Source organism: Pristis pectinata, chromosome 3 (genome assembly GCF_009764475.1).
Source record: "Pristis pectinata isolate sPriPec2 chromosome 3, sPriPec2.1.pri, whole genome shotgun sequence".
Lineage (NCBI taxonomy): Eukaryota > Metazoa > Chordata > Chondrichthyes > Rhinopristiformes > Pristidae > Pristis > Pristis pectinata.
This window is the reverse complement of record NC_067407.1, coordinates 1,970,966-1,985,519: the sequence shown is the minus strand read 5'-3', so window position 1 is coordinate 1,985,519 and position 14,554 is coordinate 1,970,966. Positions and strand designations below refer to the sequence as shown.

Here is a 14,554-nt window from a genome sequence, read left to right as displayed (position 1 = left end):
CTGCTCTGCATTCTTAACTCATGGCTTCCAACTCTTTAACCTAAACATCATTGCCCTGAATGGGATACAACAGGCAGGAGATGACCAATTTAAAGAACAAAATGGTGGGCTACACCTTCTTCCATTCTTCTGTTCTCAACCTAGAAAAAAATCTTGAACCACATCCCAAAGGGAGACAAACTGATGCTCCAGGGTGGAAAGAGGGGCAAGCCCCTGGTAAGGCACAATTGGCAAGAAAGGAGTAGGAAAGACTAACTCTTATTGGATTCTTTTCCTAACAAAATACTTGGACTATGGTGTTGTCATGATGAATCTCCTTCTTCATCAAAGAGGTAAGCACAAGACTTCATGGCAAGACCTTTATCCAAGCTCCAGCACCTACGAGACTGTATCATTGTCCAAGCAAGGGAATGCAAAGATGTTCATATCACCAGCACCATAACAAGTACTGGTGACTGGTTAACTGACCACTGTCTGATCCCAGACTATTATCTCAATCAACTTGGACCCAAAATATCAGCATCAACAGGAGCATTGCCACAAGAAGACCAAAATCAAAGCTCTCAAAGTTCCAAGATAGCTCTCATAAGTAACGCTGTGACTCCCAGCTTACAGGAACCTCAGTGCATCCACAGTGTATGGGCTGCCTTAAAGTCGACTATAGCTGGCATCTGTGAAGAACCAGGACTGGTTTGATGCGAATAACCAGGAGATCGAGGAGCTAATTAACCTCAAACACGAGGCATTTGTGGATTGGAAGTTCCACCATTCCTCAAGGAAAAAGGAACACCTTCACAGCACCTGAAGGCAGAGGTCCAGCAGAAAACCTGTGACCCATGCCCTAAAAAGCAGTTGGTGGATGGAGAGAGTGCAGGAAGCTCAGCAACTCACTTATGTCTATGGCATGGACAGGTTCTTCATTGCTGTCAAGGCCATCTATGGCCCAAACTCACTAGGGACAAGTAGCAGTCAACTCCCACAGAAAGAAACAAATTTCCTTACTGATGTCTCTCCAACAGCGCAGCACAACCACAGTGCTACACCTTCACCGCTGTATCTGTCCTTCCACAACACATTATGACTGTCAGCCTTGATTATAAAGTAAAATGCAGACACGGTCCCAACATTTCTAAAGCATTCTAACAACTTCTACAATAAATATTAATCATCATAATCAAAATATTTTCATATTCTATTATTTAATAAAAACTCTACCTCTTTCATCTCCTTCATAAAAGTTGATGAGTTGGTTTCAATGTCATCATCTACACCTATCCTGGTAAAGATCTGGTCAGCTATTCGGAATGAGGCGTATTCAGCAGGAACAAAGGAACCTAGGGGAGAATTTATCAACATATCTAATAATTCTGCAGTGGTTTTCAACCTTTTTCATGCTGCGGCTCCCCAGAACATGTCCTTGTTAGATGGCGGACCCCCAAAGCCCACAAAATCAAACAATCAATAATTCATGCATACAACACTTAAATTACTGCACACAGGGCCTATTGAAATAGTGACTATTTCAATCACTGATAATTACCAGCGGTGTCTTTCAGTGTTCAGTTCAATGTGAAGGTTGTGGCTGTTTTGCACAGCAGAGTTTGTCCAACCTGGTGGTATGTGCAACAAACATACGCGTATGTCGTCCTCAATATTCAGTCTTGATCTGTATTTGGTTTTCATGGCAGTGACTGCAGAAAATGCTATTTCGCACAAGTAAGTGGTTGCAAATGGTTACAGAACATTGACGGCTTTGCTGGACAGCAGCAGATACTCCTGGGAACATGCTATCCAGAACGACAACAGTGACATTCGGTTCAACTGCAAGTGCAAAGTCCTGTCAGATGACAGTTCAGCCAGTTCTTCTTGTTCACATCCAGTTAAATCAGTAAGCATGCATTCAAACGGATTTTGAATCCAATCAAACATGCTCGTGTCAACATCACTGAAATACTCATGGAAATAATGCGACAGCTGTTGAATATGGTTCAAAACGGTGCTTGCAATGACCTCTGTCTTAGTTTTGTTCACTGTCAGAAAGTCAGCCAGCAACGGAAACATAGACGCCTTGCTCAAATCTGTAGTATGAAAGGCCAGGGGTCAGATGACAGTGACAACACTACTGACCCCCATGGTCGGATGATAGCATTGCCTATCAGATCGGAAGCTGCACCACTGTCAGTCAAGGGTCCAGCTCCACCCCACTCATTAAAGAGCACACCTGAGGATTGGCTCATAACCCACCTTTGTTCTTGACACTGAATCATTGGCTTGTTTCACCTGAGCAGCTCCACCCCGCTACAGCCCTATAAAAGATGGTACACGTGGGCTCGCTTCCTCTTTTCCGATTACTGCTGGGTCCGAGATCAGGGGGTACAGACAACGTATTTGTTCGTTCCCTGATTGTTTGTACTAGTTCATTGTTTGTGTGTGTGTGTGTGTGTGTGTGTGTGTGTGTGTGTGTGTGTGTGTGAGCGTGTGTGCACTTCACCCCTGTTGCGACTCCCCCCACATTTCGCAATCACCCTAGTGCGAGTGTGCATTTGTTCCTTCACATTCTGTTCCCGCATCAGTCTTTGTGAATAAAATCCTCCTTTTAAAGTACAAAGACTGTGTGTCCAGATACCTTTATCTTTAAGATACCAAAAGAACCTTTCTCATAACAACTGGCGCTTCGAGCAGGGTCTTAGGGGTATTGGCTGGACACAGACGTGGGTAGGGTGTTCTGGAACAAGGGGAAGAAAGAAAGTGTAGGCACTGAGGGGAGGATCTCTGGATGGACAGACGAGAGAGAGGGATTTGGGAGCTTGGCCAGTCTGCTGGCAGACCACGGAAAGCCAGTGGACTGGGCTGAACAGTTAGATCCACGTGGTAAGAAACTGGGGCACCACGTGGTGGCCCTCCTCCAGAAGTCGGGGTTCCCTAGAGACAAAGGGAGTCAAAGGGGTGCCTTCTGGCTCCTGGCATCCCTTTTGAGGTGCCAGGTTGAGATTACTGACCAGTGGCGGGATACCTGCCTACAGAGGGAAAAGGAGATAGAAATGCTTCGGCAGCAATGTTGCATGCTGCAGGAGGCCGTTCAGACTGCCCAGACTCGGGCCAACGACCTCAAGGCCAGAGGTACAGAGGTTGCCTGCTGGCTGATTCAAGTACAGCAGGCACAAGCCACCCGCAGGTCTGGCTGGCAACCGGACCCGTTTAAAATCCGTGCCTTGGTCCAGCATGGTGACAAGCTGGACGCATGGTTGGGGGATGGGAACATTTGGATGGATGAGGATGAGGAGGGGGTACCCGAAGAGCCCAAGCCCCATTATACCCACCCCCCGCCCTATGCGCCCGAGCCCCTGCAGGCTCAACCCATCACCACGTGGTCCCAGGTCCACCCTAGAAGGGAAGGGAGTCAGGATGGGACCCCCCGCAGGTAAAGGTGCTCGCGGCCCCTCCAAGACCACGGAGACCCGGGACTTCTGCGTTAAAGAGCTCACCCAGCTGGCAGATCGGTACCGCCAGCGGTCAGGCGAACCGCTGACTGCGTGGCTGCTCCGCCTGTGGGACGAGGGGTCCCCCAACGTTTACCTCTCTCACCAGGAGGCGAGTGCCCTGGGGAGCTTGTCAGACCAACAGAACATTAATAATGGTCTGCGGGTGCCACCGGGAGGGATTGGGGATGCCGCTACCCTGTGGGATTGGGTAGTGGCCGCCGTGAGAATCCGATACCCTACCCTCCTCAAGTGGGATTTATACGCACGACCACAGTGGGGCACGGTCAGTGAGGGCACCAGGGTCATCCGGGAGTAGGCACTAGTGACCGGCATATACGCAGGGACGGGTGACCTCGGGCTGTTTGAAAATACCATCGTGACCAGTGCGCTAGCGGGGTACCTGGTCACCACCGCGCACCCCGACCTGAGGCCAGTGGTCCTGCCCCTCATGGGACCAGCCAGCGGGAGGACAGTACGGGAAGCCATTACCCTCCTGGAGGGGTTAGAATACATGTAGCGGGGGGTGGCCACACAGGTCCGCAGGGCGGAGACGAAGGCTGGGGACACCACCCCTTGCCTGTCACGCAAGCAGCTGTACCTGGACCTGTTGCGCGCAGGGGTGGACCGCGCTGCCATAGATGGGATCCCAACCCCCGCTCTCTATGCACGATGGAAAGAGCTCTGTGGGGGAAAGCCTGGCTGGGGGACGCCTCATGACCACCCCGGGGCCAAACCCGACACGGGGGGCGCCCCCAACCACCGGACCACGTGGGCTGCCCCCGCAGACACCGATATTGCCTCCGCACCTCCCCCACCTGAAGCAGCTTTCCCTGCCCTCCGGGCTCAGCTCCGAGACCTGCTGCGACAGGAAATGTCTCACTTCCACCAGCAGGAATCCTCACCCACAGGGTGGCAGCCCCCGACCCCGCTCCCATAGGATGAAGGCCAGGGTCCCCAGCGCGTCTGTTCCGTCACCCTTCCACGCCCGGGGGACCTGAGGCCACACATACCCGTAGTGGTACACTGGGGAAAGGGGAATGTGCAGAGGTGGATGGCACTCGTCGACATGGGTGCCCAGCACACTATCATTCCGTGGAATCCCGCTGTGTGGAAGGGGGCTCAAATGCAGATAGAGGGATTGGGCGGTTCCCTTCTGCCCGCAAAGGAAGTCAGGGTCCATATGACCATCGGGAACCAGCCTCCCCAAACTGTGACTGTTTTAATCGTAGACTCCACGGAATGTATACTGGGGATCAACCTTTTAAAGGGACAGTCCCTGCACACCAACCAGGGCAAGTTCACTTCTGGAATTGCCTGTGCTACAGTGGTAGTCGGGGCGGCCAAGTGGGAGCCGGTCGTTGTTCCCCCTCCCTCCAAGGTCATTTGCAGTAGACAATATAGGGTGCCGGGGGGACACCGAGACATCACAGAGGCCGTCCAAGCCCTGCTGCGGGAGGGGCTCATTAGACCCGCAGCATCCCCTTTTAATAGCCCCGTCTGGCCCGTCCGCAAAATGAACGGGACGTGGCACATGACGGTAGACTACCGACACCTAAACAAGGCTGCCCCACCACCCCCCCCCCCCCCCCCCCCCGCCTCACGTCCGCGGTACCCGACATTGTCGCTTTAGTGGAAGGTATTGCAGGGCGCCCAGACAAACCATGGAAAGCCGTTGTGGATTTGGCCAACGCATTCTTCTCCATCCCCCCCCACGACACCTCCCAGGACCAATTTGCATTCACCTGGGATGGGAGACAATATACATTCAAACATCTGCCACAAGAGTACATCCATAGCCCAACAATCTGTCATGGCTTAATAGCCCGAGATCTGCAAGCCATTCACCTTCCCCCAGGGGTGTCAGTCACTCATTACATAGATGATGTATTGTTACAGGGGCCCTCGGAGGCTATTGTCTCAGAGGCTCTTGATATGTTAATACCCTCCCTCAGAGAACGAGGCTGGGCCATTAGTATGGAAAAGGTACAAGGTCCAGCCCAAAATATATTGTTCCTGGGCATACAGCGGCTCGCAGGGAGAAGAGAAATTCCTGACACTGCGAACAACAAAATTTAAAATTTTGCTGTCCCCACCAACAAGACGGACACCCAGAGTTTCGTGGGCCTCCTTGGCTACTGGCAGCAACACATCCCTCACCTGACCATTCTCCTGAGACCGCTTTATAAGATCTCCCGCAAGAAAGCCATTTTCTCAAGAGGGCCTGAACAGCAGGCGGCCTTTGAAGCAGCCAAACAGGCGGTGGAGCAAGCCCTGCCCCTTTCCCTGAGACAGGAAGGGGTCCCCTTTCCCTGAGACAGGAAGGGGTCCCCTTTGAGTTACAGGTCTCCGCTAGCGAGTCAGTGGCCGAGTGGAACCTCTGGCGGAAGGTCCAGGGGAGCAGAGTCCCGCTCGGCTTATGGACCAAATCACTGCCTGAGACCGCCACCCGCTACAGCCCCTTCGAGCGCCAGCTGCTGGTCTGCTACCTGGCGCTCCTCGCAACCGAGAACCAAACCGGTACTGACCCTGTGGTCCTACGCCCCCCCACCTGCCCATAATGCGTTGGGTCAAATCCCCCAACTCCACACACAAAGAGGGCAGAGCCCAGAGGTCCTCAATAGTGAAGTGGAAGTGGTACATTGCAGACCGGGCAGAACCCGGTCCAGAAGGGGTCAGCCGCATCCACGAACAGGTTATGTCCTTCCCCCAATCCCAGGACCCACCCCCAGACATACCCAAGATCAAGCCCTCTCCCGTATCCTGGGGCCAACCCTTTGACCCCCTCGACCCCAAACAGAAACTGCACACCTGGTTCACAGATGGCTCCAGCCGCTGGAAAAACGGGAAACAACATTGGAAAGCGGCGGCACTTCATCCCGCCACGGGGAAAACATTAGCAAAAGAGGGAGCAGGAGGGTCCAGTCAATTGGCTGAGCCAGCGGCGGTAGCACTCACTTTACGGGACACCACCGGGCCAGTCCACATTTATACCGACTCCTGGGCAGTAGCCAATGGTATGGCAGTGTGGATGGCACGGTGGCACGAGACGGGGTGGGAAATTCACGGGCGCCCCCTCTGGGGACAGGAACACTGGTGCTACATCTGGGACCAAGCCGCCCAGAGACAGATATCAGTCCACCACATGGATGCCCATACCCACAAGAGTACTCAGGAGGCCACATATAATGCCGCTGTGGACCAGGCTGCCCAGATATGCTGCACTACTGTCTCTCCCCAGAGGAACCTGACCTCAGCGCCCTAGCCGCATGGGCGCACCGCAAGAGCGGTCACCTAGGGGCTGATGGTCCACGGCGCTGGGCAGAACAGTTTGGGGTTGCACTTACGGTGGATCAGTGCAAAACCACTGTTGCAAATTGCTCCACCTGCCAGCAGGTAAAACCACGAGGTTGGCTGGCGCAGCCACCAGGTCATATTTGCCGCGGCACAGGAGCGGGTCGCGTGTGGCAAATAGACTATATCGGGCCGCTCCCACGCCACAATAAAAAACAGTACGCCCTGACGATGGTGGACACATACTCGGCTGTCCTGGTGGCGGTGCCCTGTGAGAGGGCCGACCAGAACAGCACCATCAAAGGATTGCAGTACCTCTCCTCCATCTGCGGAGTCCCATGAGAGGTGCAATCCGATCAGGGCTCACACTTCGCGGGGGCTAAGGTACAAAACTAGGCAGTGGAGGTGGGGATCTCGTGGCTGTTTCATATCCCCTACCATCCCCAGGTATCGGGCCTGATAGAAAGAATGAATGGCCTGCTGAAAGAAACCATATGCACACTGACACCCTCCCACACACTGCAGGGGTGGTCAGGCGTGCTGCAGCAGGCCGTCAATCAACTCAACACACGGCCCACTGGCCAATGGGGGGTCCCCATTATCCCGCCATCTGGCCCACTCACAACCACCTGACTTGCAAGACCCCGAACCTCCCGAGACTGAGGACTCCGGGAGGGTCTGGGTCCAACAGCCACAAGGTCCCCCTCAGAAGGGGGAAGTTATTGCGTGCAGTCCCAGGGACACTCCTTGGGTTGCAATCCCGGGTCAAACTAACCTCTCCTGCCTTCATACACAAAACCTGACCCGCCGAGAATGAGTTTGTCCCTCCCCCCCCACCCTACAGGACGATGGCGCTACTCCTCCTCCTCACTGCGATGATCGGCATCTGGGAACCTACAAACACCTTCCTCTGTGTCGCGTACGAATTCGCCAACACTTCCAATCAATCAGACTGCTGGATCTGCCTCTGAACCCCAGCACACGCCAGTGAAGCTCTCCCACTTACAGCGATTCCTTTTGATGATCTCCAGATGAACTGTCTACACGGACTTGTTGCGCCTGTTGGGTTCGGTCTATCGGTTTGGGGGGGGGGGGTTGCCGGGCGCTAGTCCCCCACCACTCCCCTCTCCAATACAGAATATTTCTTCCAGTGATTCCCGATAGGGTGGGTGCTTCAGGAGCTGGTATTTGCCTTCTTACAGTCCCTACCCTCAGATTCACCCCGCAGCCATCCAGTCGGCCGAGAGGATGTTGGTGCAGACTCCAAAACGTCCACACTTCCACCTTTCCAGTCGGCTACAGTGACTGCAAGACCAACTGGTACCCAGGGGCCACAGTGAGCACCGTCAGCAGTGCCACTAAGCTGGGAGCTCCCTGGACCTTGAATGGCGCCCACTGGGTCTGCGGGCACCGTGCCTACCCGTGGCTCCCCATGAGCTGATATGGTTGCTGCTTCCCAGCGCTTGTGGTGCCCTACAACCTCAGGGAGCACCCAGCATACAGCGGCCACTGGCGCAGAAGAGCCATCACAGCGGCGGAAATGTTCTGGATGATTGCCTTTACCATGTATGGCACAGCTCGACTGTCCCGAGAAGTCATAAGGATAACCAGCGTGCTCCAGACAGTGGCTGACGAAACCAACATGTCACTGCAACATACCAGGTATGCCCTGACCCAGACGACAGCAGAGCTGGCTGCCGTCAGGCTGATGGCCCTTCAGAACAGGATGGCCCTGGACTACTTACTCACTGCAGAAGGTGGAACCTGTGCAGTGGTTGGGAAGGAGTGCTGCAGCTTTATCCAAGATGCATCCAGCAACATCACGGACCTGGCTGCTCACATTGGGGACTCGGTAACTAAAGTTCAAAAGGCAAGGGACCAGTTCCTCCAGCATGACACCTCATGGGGAAACTGGTGGCCATTTGGGTCTCTGGGGAGATGGTGGGCAACTATTGTCCACTGGGCCACCACCCTCGTTTTAGTTGTAATAGCGGTCTGCATTTTGTGCTGTGCATGCCAACTTATTAGAACCACTTCTGCCTTCCATTAAGTACCCCACACTGACACGTATTTCTGTTAGCTTAGTTGTAGCTATCCCCATGATTGGCAGGTGGTATAGCTTCCGAGGGGTGGAATGTAGTATGAAAGGTCAGGGGTCAGATGACAGTGACAGCACTACTGACCCCCATGGTCGGATGATAGCATTTTCTATCAGGTCAGAAGCTACACCACTGTCAATCAAGGGTCTGGCTCCGCCCCACCCATTAAAGAGCACACCTGAGGATTGGCTCGTAACCCACCTTTGTTCTTGACCCTGAATCATTGGCTTGTTTCACCTGAGCGGCTCCACCCCGCTACAGCCCTATAAAAGATGGTACACGTGGGCTCTCTTCCTCTTTTCCGATTGCTGCTGGGTCCAAGACCACAGGTGAGAGGTTGCACTTCCACAGGGGTCTAGGAGCATCCTGAGTAGATTCCCAGTAGTGTACAGCTATTGTTTGTCCCAATTCAGGGGGTCCAGACAACGTATTTGTTCATTCCCTGATCATTTGTACTAGTTCGTTGTGTGTGTGTATATATGTGTGTGTGTGTGTGTATGTGTGTGTGTGTGTGTGTGTGTGTGCACGCATGCGTGCACAAGTGTGTGTGCACGCGTGTATGCACGAGCATGTGTGCACTTCACCCCTGTTGCGACTCCCCCACGTTTCGCGATCACCCTAGTGCAAGTGTGCGAGGGTGCATTTGTTCCTTCACATTCTGTTCCCACATCGGTCTTTGTGAATAAAATCCTCCTTTTAAAGTACAAAAATTGTGTGTCCAGATACCTTTATCTTTAAGATACCAAAAGAACCTTTCTCATAACAGCATCTTCCCTTCCAGATATGGAGTTTTTTTCTGGAAGGCATTGATTTTGTCATGCATTTTCAGAACATTTGAGCCAGGTCCTTGCAATGGTAGATTTAAGCTGTTCAAAATGTTGAAAATATCTGCAAGATAAGTTAATCTGGCAACCCACGTCTCATCTGTCAAGAACTGTGCCAATGACCCGTTATGCTCATTTAGAAAAATGAGCAGTTCATCTCGCAATTCATATACACGCTGCACAACGCGGCCACGTGACAGCCATCTGACTTCTGTACGTAGCAACAAATGCTTATGCTCGGCTTCCATTTCATGGCATACGTTTTCAAACAAACGATGACTGAGCAGCCTGGCATTGATAAAGTTAACGATTTTAATGCACATGGAAAACACATCCGCAAGATTTTTATCCATATCCTTTGCAGCCAAAGCCTCACGGTGAATCATGCAGTGGGTTGCTGCTACATGTGGAGCTACTTCTTTCACTCGTGCAACTAGACCCGACTTCCATCCCGTCATTGATGCAGCACCATCCGTGCATACTCCAATACACTGTGTCCATGCCAATGCCGATTGTACAAAAAAAGTGTCAAGCACACGGTAAAGTTCTTCACCAGTTGTACGTCCTGGGAGCGCCTTGCAAAACAAAACATTTTCCAAAGCCTCTCCTTCCCAGCAATATCGAACATGAACGAACAACTGTGCAGCACTGGCAACATCAGTACTTTCATCGAGCTGAATCGCAAATCTGACTTGCTGAAGACGTGCTATCAGCTGGTTCTGTATATCTTCCACCATATCGCCAATTCTTCTGCTTACTGTGTTATCAGACAGTGGAATGGCTTTCAGTTTTTGACTGGATTCTTTTCCCAGTACAACTTCGCACATATCTACTGCTGCAGGCAGTATAAGCTCTTCTCCAATTGTGTGAGGCTTTCTGGAACGTGCTATTCGTAATGCGGCCAAATATGATGCGCGAAGAGCCTTCTCATTTACAGTGCTGCAGGCTGTCACTTTGCCTTTCTGCTTGAGGTACAGCTCCTTTTGCCGCTCAAAATATTCCTTCAGCTTACTGGCAATATCTGGATGCACTGTTGTTAAATGGCACTTCAATTTCGCTGGTTTCATTGCATCGTTGAACAGTGTTTGCAAACACACAACACAGAGAGGTTGGTCCGCATTTGTCCGCACTGCGATGAAGCCATATGAAATGTATTCTGGATCATACCTGCGTTGTTTTCTCTTTCGGTCACCCTTATCCCCTTCGTCATCAGTATCTTCCAGTTTCTGGTCAGCTTTTCTCTTCAGAAATTTCTCCATACTCAGCAATACACGCTGGACAGTTTAATTACTATTACTGATAAACAAAATTATGAAAACTAATCTAAAATTTACACGCTTGCACACTTTTCGTTTAACTGTGACGTCACTGTGGCGTAAATGCACGGTAAGTAAGCAATATTATTAAGGCACACCAACAACATCACTCAGTCTTGCTAACACTACAGTGCACAACAGAATAGTAGTGAGTAGTGAACACTACTGACTGCTCTGACTACACAAATCGAATATTAAGCGGCAGCTTACCAGAAGGGAACACCATCTAAGATTGTCACCTATAACAGATAAAACGATATGGCCGATTTTCTGAACAGTGGAAAACTGGAGCAAGCAAGCCACGTCTTTGTAACAGGTCGCTTTTCCATTTTTTTCTTGGCTTGCTCTCAGACCCCCTGGCAACCCACCGCAGACCCCGACCACAGGTTGAAAACCTCTGCCTTAGAACATATGTAAGTCTTAGAACAAAGAACAGAGTGCAGCACGGGAACAGGCCCATCGGCCCATGATGTCTGTCCTAACATGATGCCAAAAGGTGCACTATTCCTTTTAGGTTTAAGGAAGCTTATTACAATGCCTTTCAGTTTTATTTCAACTGCATGCCAATGACGTCCAGATCCCCAAAAAATGAATTAAAAATGTCTCCAACTTCCCTTTAGATGCATCAATGCCATCTGCCTCAACTACTCTCTATGGGAGCGAGTTCCATATTCTCACTGCCCTTTGATGAAGAGTCATAAACTTATGCAGTAGGGAAACAGGGCCTTCGGCCCAACTCGTTCATGCTGACCAAGATGTTCATCCGAGCTAGTCCCATTTGCCTGTATTTGGCCCATATCCCTCTCAACCTTTCCCATCCATGTACCTGTCCAAATGTATTTTAAACATTGTGATTGCACCAGCCTCACTTCCTCTGGCTGGCGGGTATATAGTTGTTCCACACACCCACCAGCCTCTGTGTGAAAAAGTTGCCCCTCAGGTCCTTTTTAAATCTTTTCCCTCTCACCTTAAATCTATAGCTTTAGATTCCCCTACCCTGGGAAAAAGACTGTGACCACCTACCTTATCTATGCCCCTCATGGTTTTATAAACCTCTATAAGATCACCCCTCAGCTTCCTACACTCCAAGAAAAAATGACGCAGCCTATCCAGCCTCTTCTTATAACTCAATCCCTCCAGTCCCATGACATCCTTGTGAATCTTTTCTGTACCCTTTCCAGCTTAATGACATCCTTCCTATAGCTGGGCAACCAAAACTGCGCACAATTCTCCAAGTATGGTCTCACCAATGACTTGTACGGCTGTAATGTGAGGTCCCGATTCCTGTATTCAATGCCCTAACCAATGAAGGCAAGCATGCCAAATGCCTTCTTCAGCACCTTGTCTATCTGTGTCGAACTTTCAGGGAACTATGCTCCACTATTCCTCGGTCCCTCTGTTCTATAACACTCGCCAGGGCCCTACCATTTACTGTGCCACACATTTAACCTCCTCCTCATTCTGTTCCTATACCCACTGACGCTTAGCACAGGCAGTAATCCAGAAATTACTACCTTTGAGGTCCTGCTTCTCACCTTCCTTCCTAATTCTCTATAGTCATCTATATTAATTGTTGTTTGTCATCTATATTAATGATTTGGATGACAATTTTGTGAACATGGTTAGTAGGTTTCTGGATGACACCAAATTTGGTGGTGTAGAGGTCAGTGAAGAACATTATCTGATGTTACTACAGGATCTAGGTGGGCAGACAAGAGATTCTGTGGACGCAGGAAAGAAACTCGGAAGGTAGTTTGCCTCCCAGGTGCCAGGGTCCGGGATGTTTCAGATCGTGTCCAAGATATCCTGAAGGGGGAGGGAATCTCTTGTCTGCCCACCTAGCTATAGAGTCCCCTATCACTAGTGCCCTCCTCGCTCCTTCCCTACCCTTCTGAGCCACAGGGATGGACTCTGTGCCAGAGACACTGCCACTGTTGCTTTCCCCGGGTAGGCTATCTCCCCCAACATACTCAAGCAGGAGTACTTTTTGTCAAGGAGCCAAATCGAGGGCCAGCACTCAGAACCATGACATATTCAGCCGTGAGGTGAGAGTTTTTTTGTCAAAACTCATCCTGATTTCACCTTCAGTCTTCAGCAGGAGGCAATAAAATTCCATACACTGACATGGAGTGTTTCAGGTCCAAATCTCCCTGGAAGAGAAAAGCTGGCTATCTTGTTGATACCTTTAAAATAATGAGAGGTTTGATAGAGTAAAGATGCTTCCACTAGAGCAGGGCTGGAGGATATGAATATAGTATAGCTACTGATAAGTAAACTAGGGAATTCAGGAGAACCATCTATGACAAGGTCCTGCATGGTAGGCTGGTCTGGAAGGTTAGATTTCATGGAATTCAGAGCGAGCTAGTCAGTTGGATACAAAATTGGCTTGGTGGTAGAGGGTTGTATTCATATTAGAGGCCTGAGACCAGTGGTGTGCTGCAGGGATCAGGTAGGGAAAGGAATGAGATCCTGATAAAAGACTATAGAGAATTAGGAAGGAAGTTGAGAAGCAGGACCTCAAAGGTAGGCTAAGCATCAGTGGGTATAGGAACAGAATGAGGAGGAGGTTAAATGTGTGGTTGAGGGATTGGAGTAAGGAGCAGGAATTCAGTTTTCTAGATCATTGGGGCCTCTTTTGGGGCAGGTATGACCTGCTCAAAGAGGACAGGTTGCACTTGAATCCCAGGGGGACCAATATCCTGGCAGGGAGGTTTGCTAAGGCTACTGGGGAGTTTTTAAACTAGAATTGTTGAGGGATGGGATCTGAACTGGAGAGACTGGGGAAGAGGTGTTTGGCTCTCAAATAGAGAAAGCTAGTAGTAGGTACGATAGGCGGGTGATAGAGAAGGGACGTGCTCAGACAGGTTTGAGATGTGTCTATTTTAACGCAAGGAGTATTGTGAACAAGGCGGATGAGCTTAGAGCTTGGATCAAGGCTTGGATCAAGACTTGGAGCTATGATGTGCTGGCCATTACAGAGACTTGGATGGCTCAGGGACTGCAATGGTTGCTTCAAGTCCCGGGTTTTAGATGTTTCAGACAGGACAGGGAGGGAGGCAAAAGAGGTGGGGGAGTGGCACTGTTGATCAGAGACAGTGTCACGGCTGCGGAAAAGGTGGACGTCGTGGAGGCACTGCCTACGGAGTCTCTGTGGGTGGAGGTTAGGAACAGGAAGGGGTCAATAACTTTACTGGGTGTTTTTTATAGGCTGCCCAATAGTAACAGGGATATTGAGGAGCAGATAGGGAAGCAGATACTAGAAAGGTGTGAGAATAACAGAGTTGTTGTGATGGGGGATTTTAATTTCCCAAACATCGATTGGCATCTCCAGACAGTGAGAGGTTTAGATGGGGTGGAGTTTGTTAAGTGCGTTCAGGAAGGATTCTTGACACAGTATGTAGATAGACCTACAAGAGGAGAGGCTGTGCTTGATTTGGTATTGGGAAATGAACCTGGTCAGGTGTCCGATCTCTCAGTGGGTGAACATTTTGGTGATAGTGATCGTAATTCTATCTCCTTTACGTTAGCACTGGAGAGAGATA

At 50.6% G+C, this 14,554-nt stretch overlaps 1 protein-coding gene across 1 annotated transcript in view; it reads right to left on the bottom strand.

Moving 5' to 3' along the window:
• Window positions 1–14,554, bottom strand: part of msh4 (mutS homolog 4) — a 97,939-nt gene that overhangs the window by 9,306 nt on the left and 74,079 nt on the right. Inside the window, exon 15 of the mRNA XM_052013156.1 lies at window positions 1,216–1,334. Within this exon, the coding sequence (XP_051869116.1) occupies window positions 1,216–1,334 (119 nt within the window). The remainder of the gene's footprint in view (window positions 1–1,215; window positions 1,335–14,554) is intronic.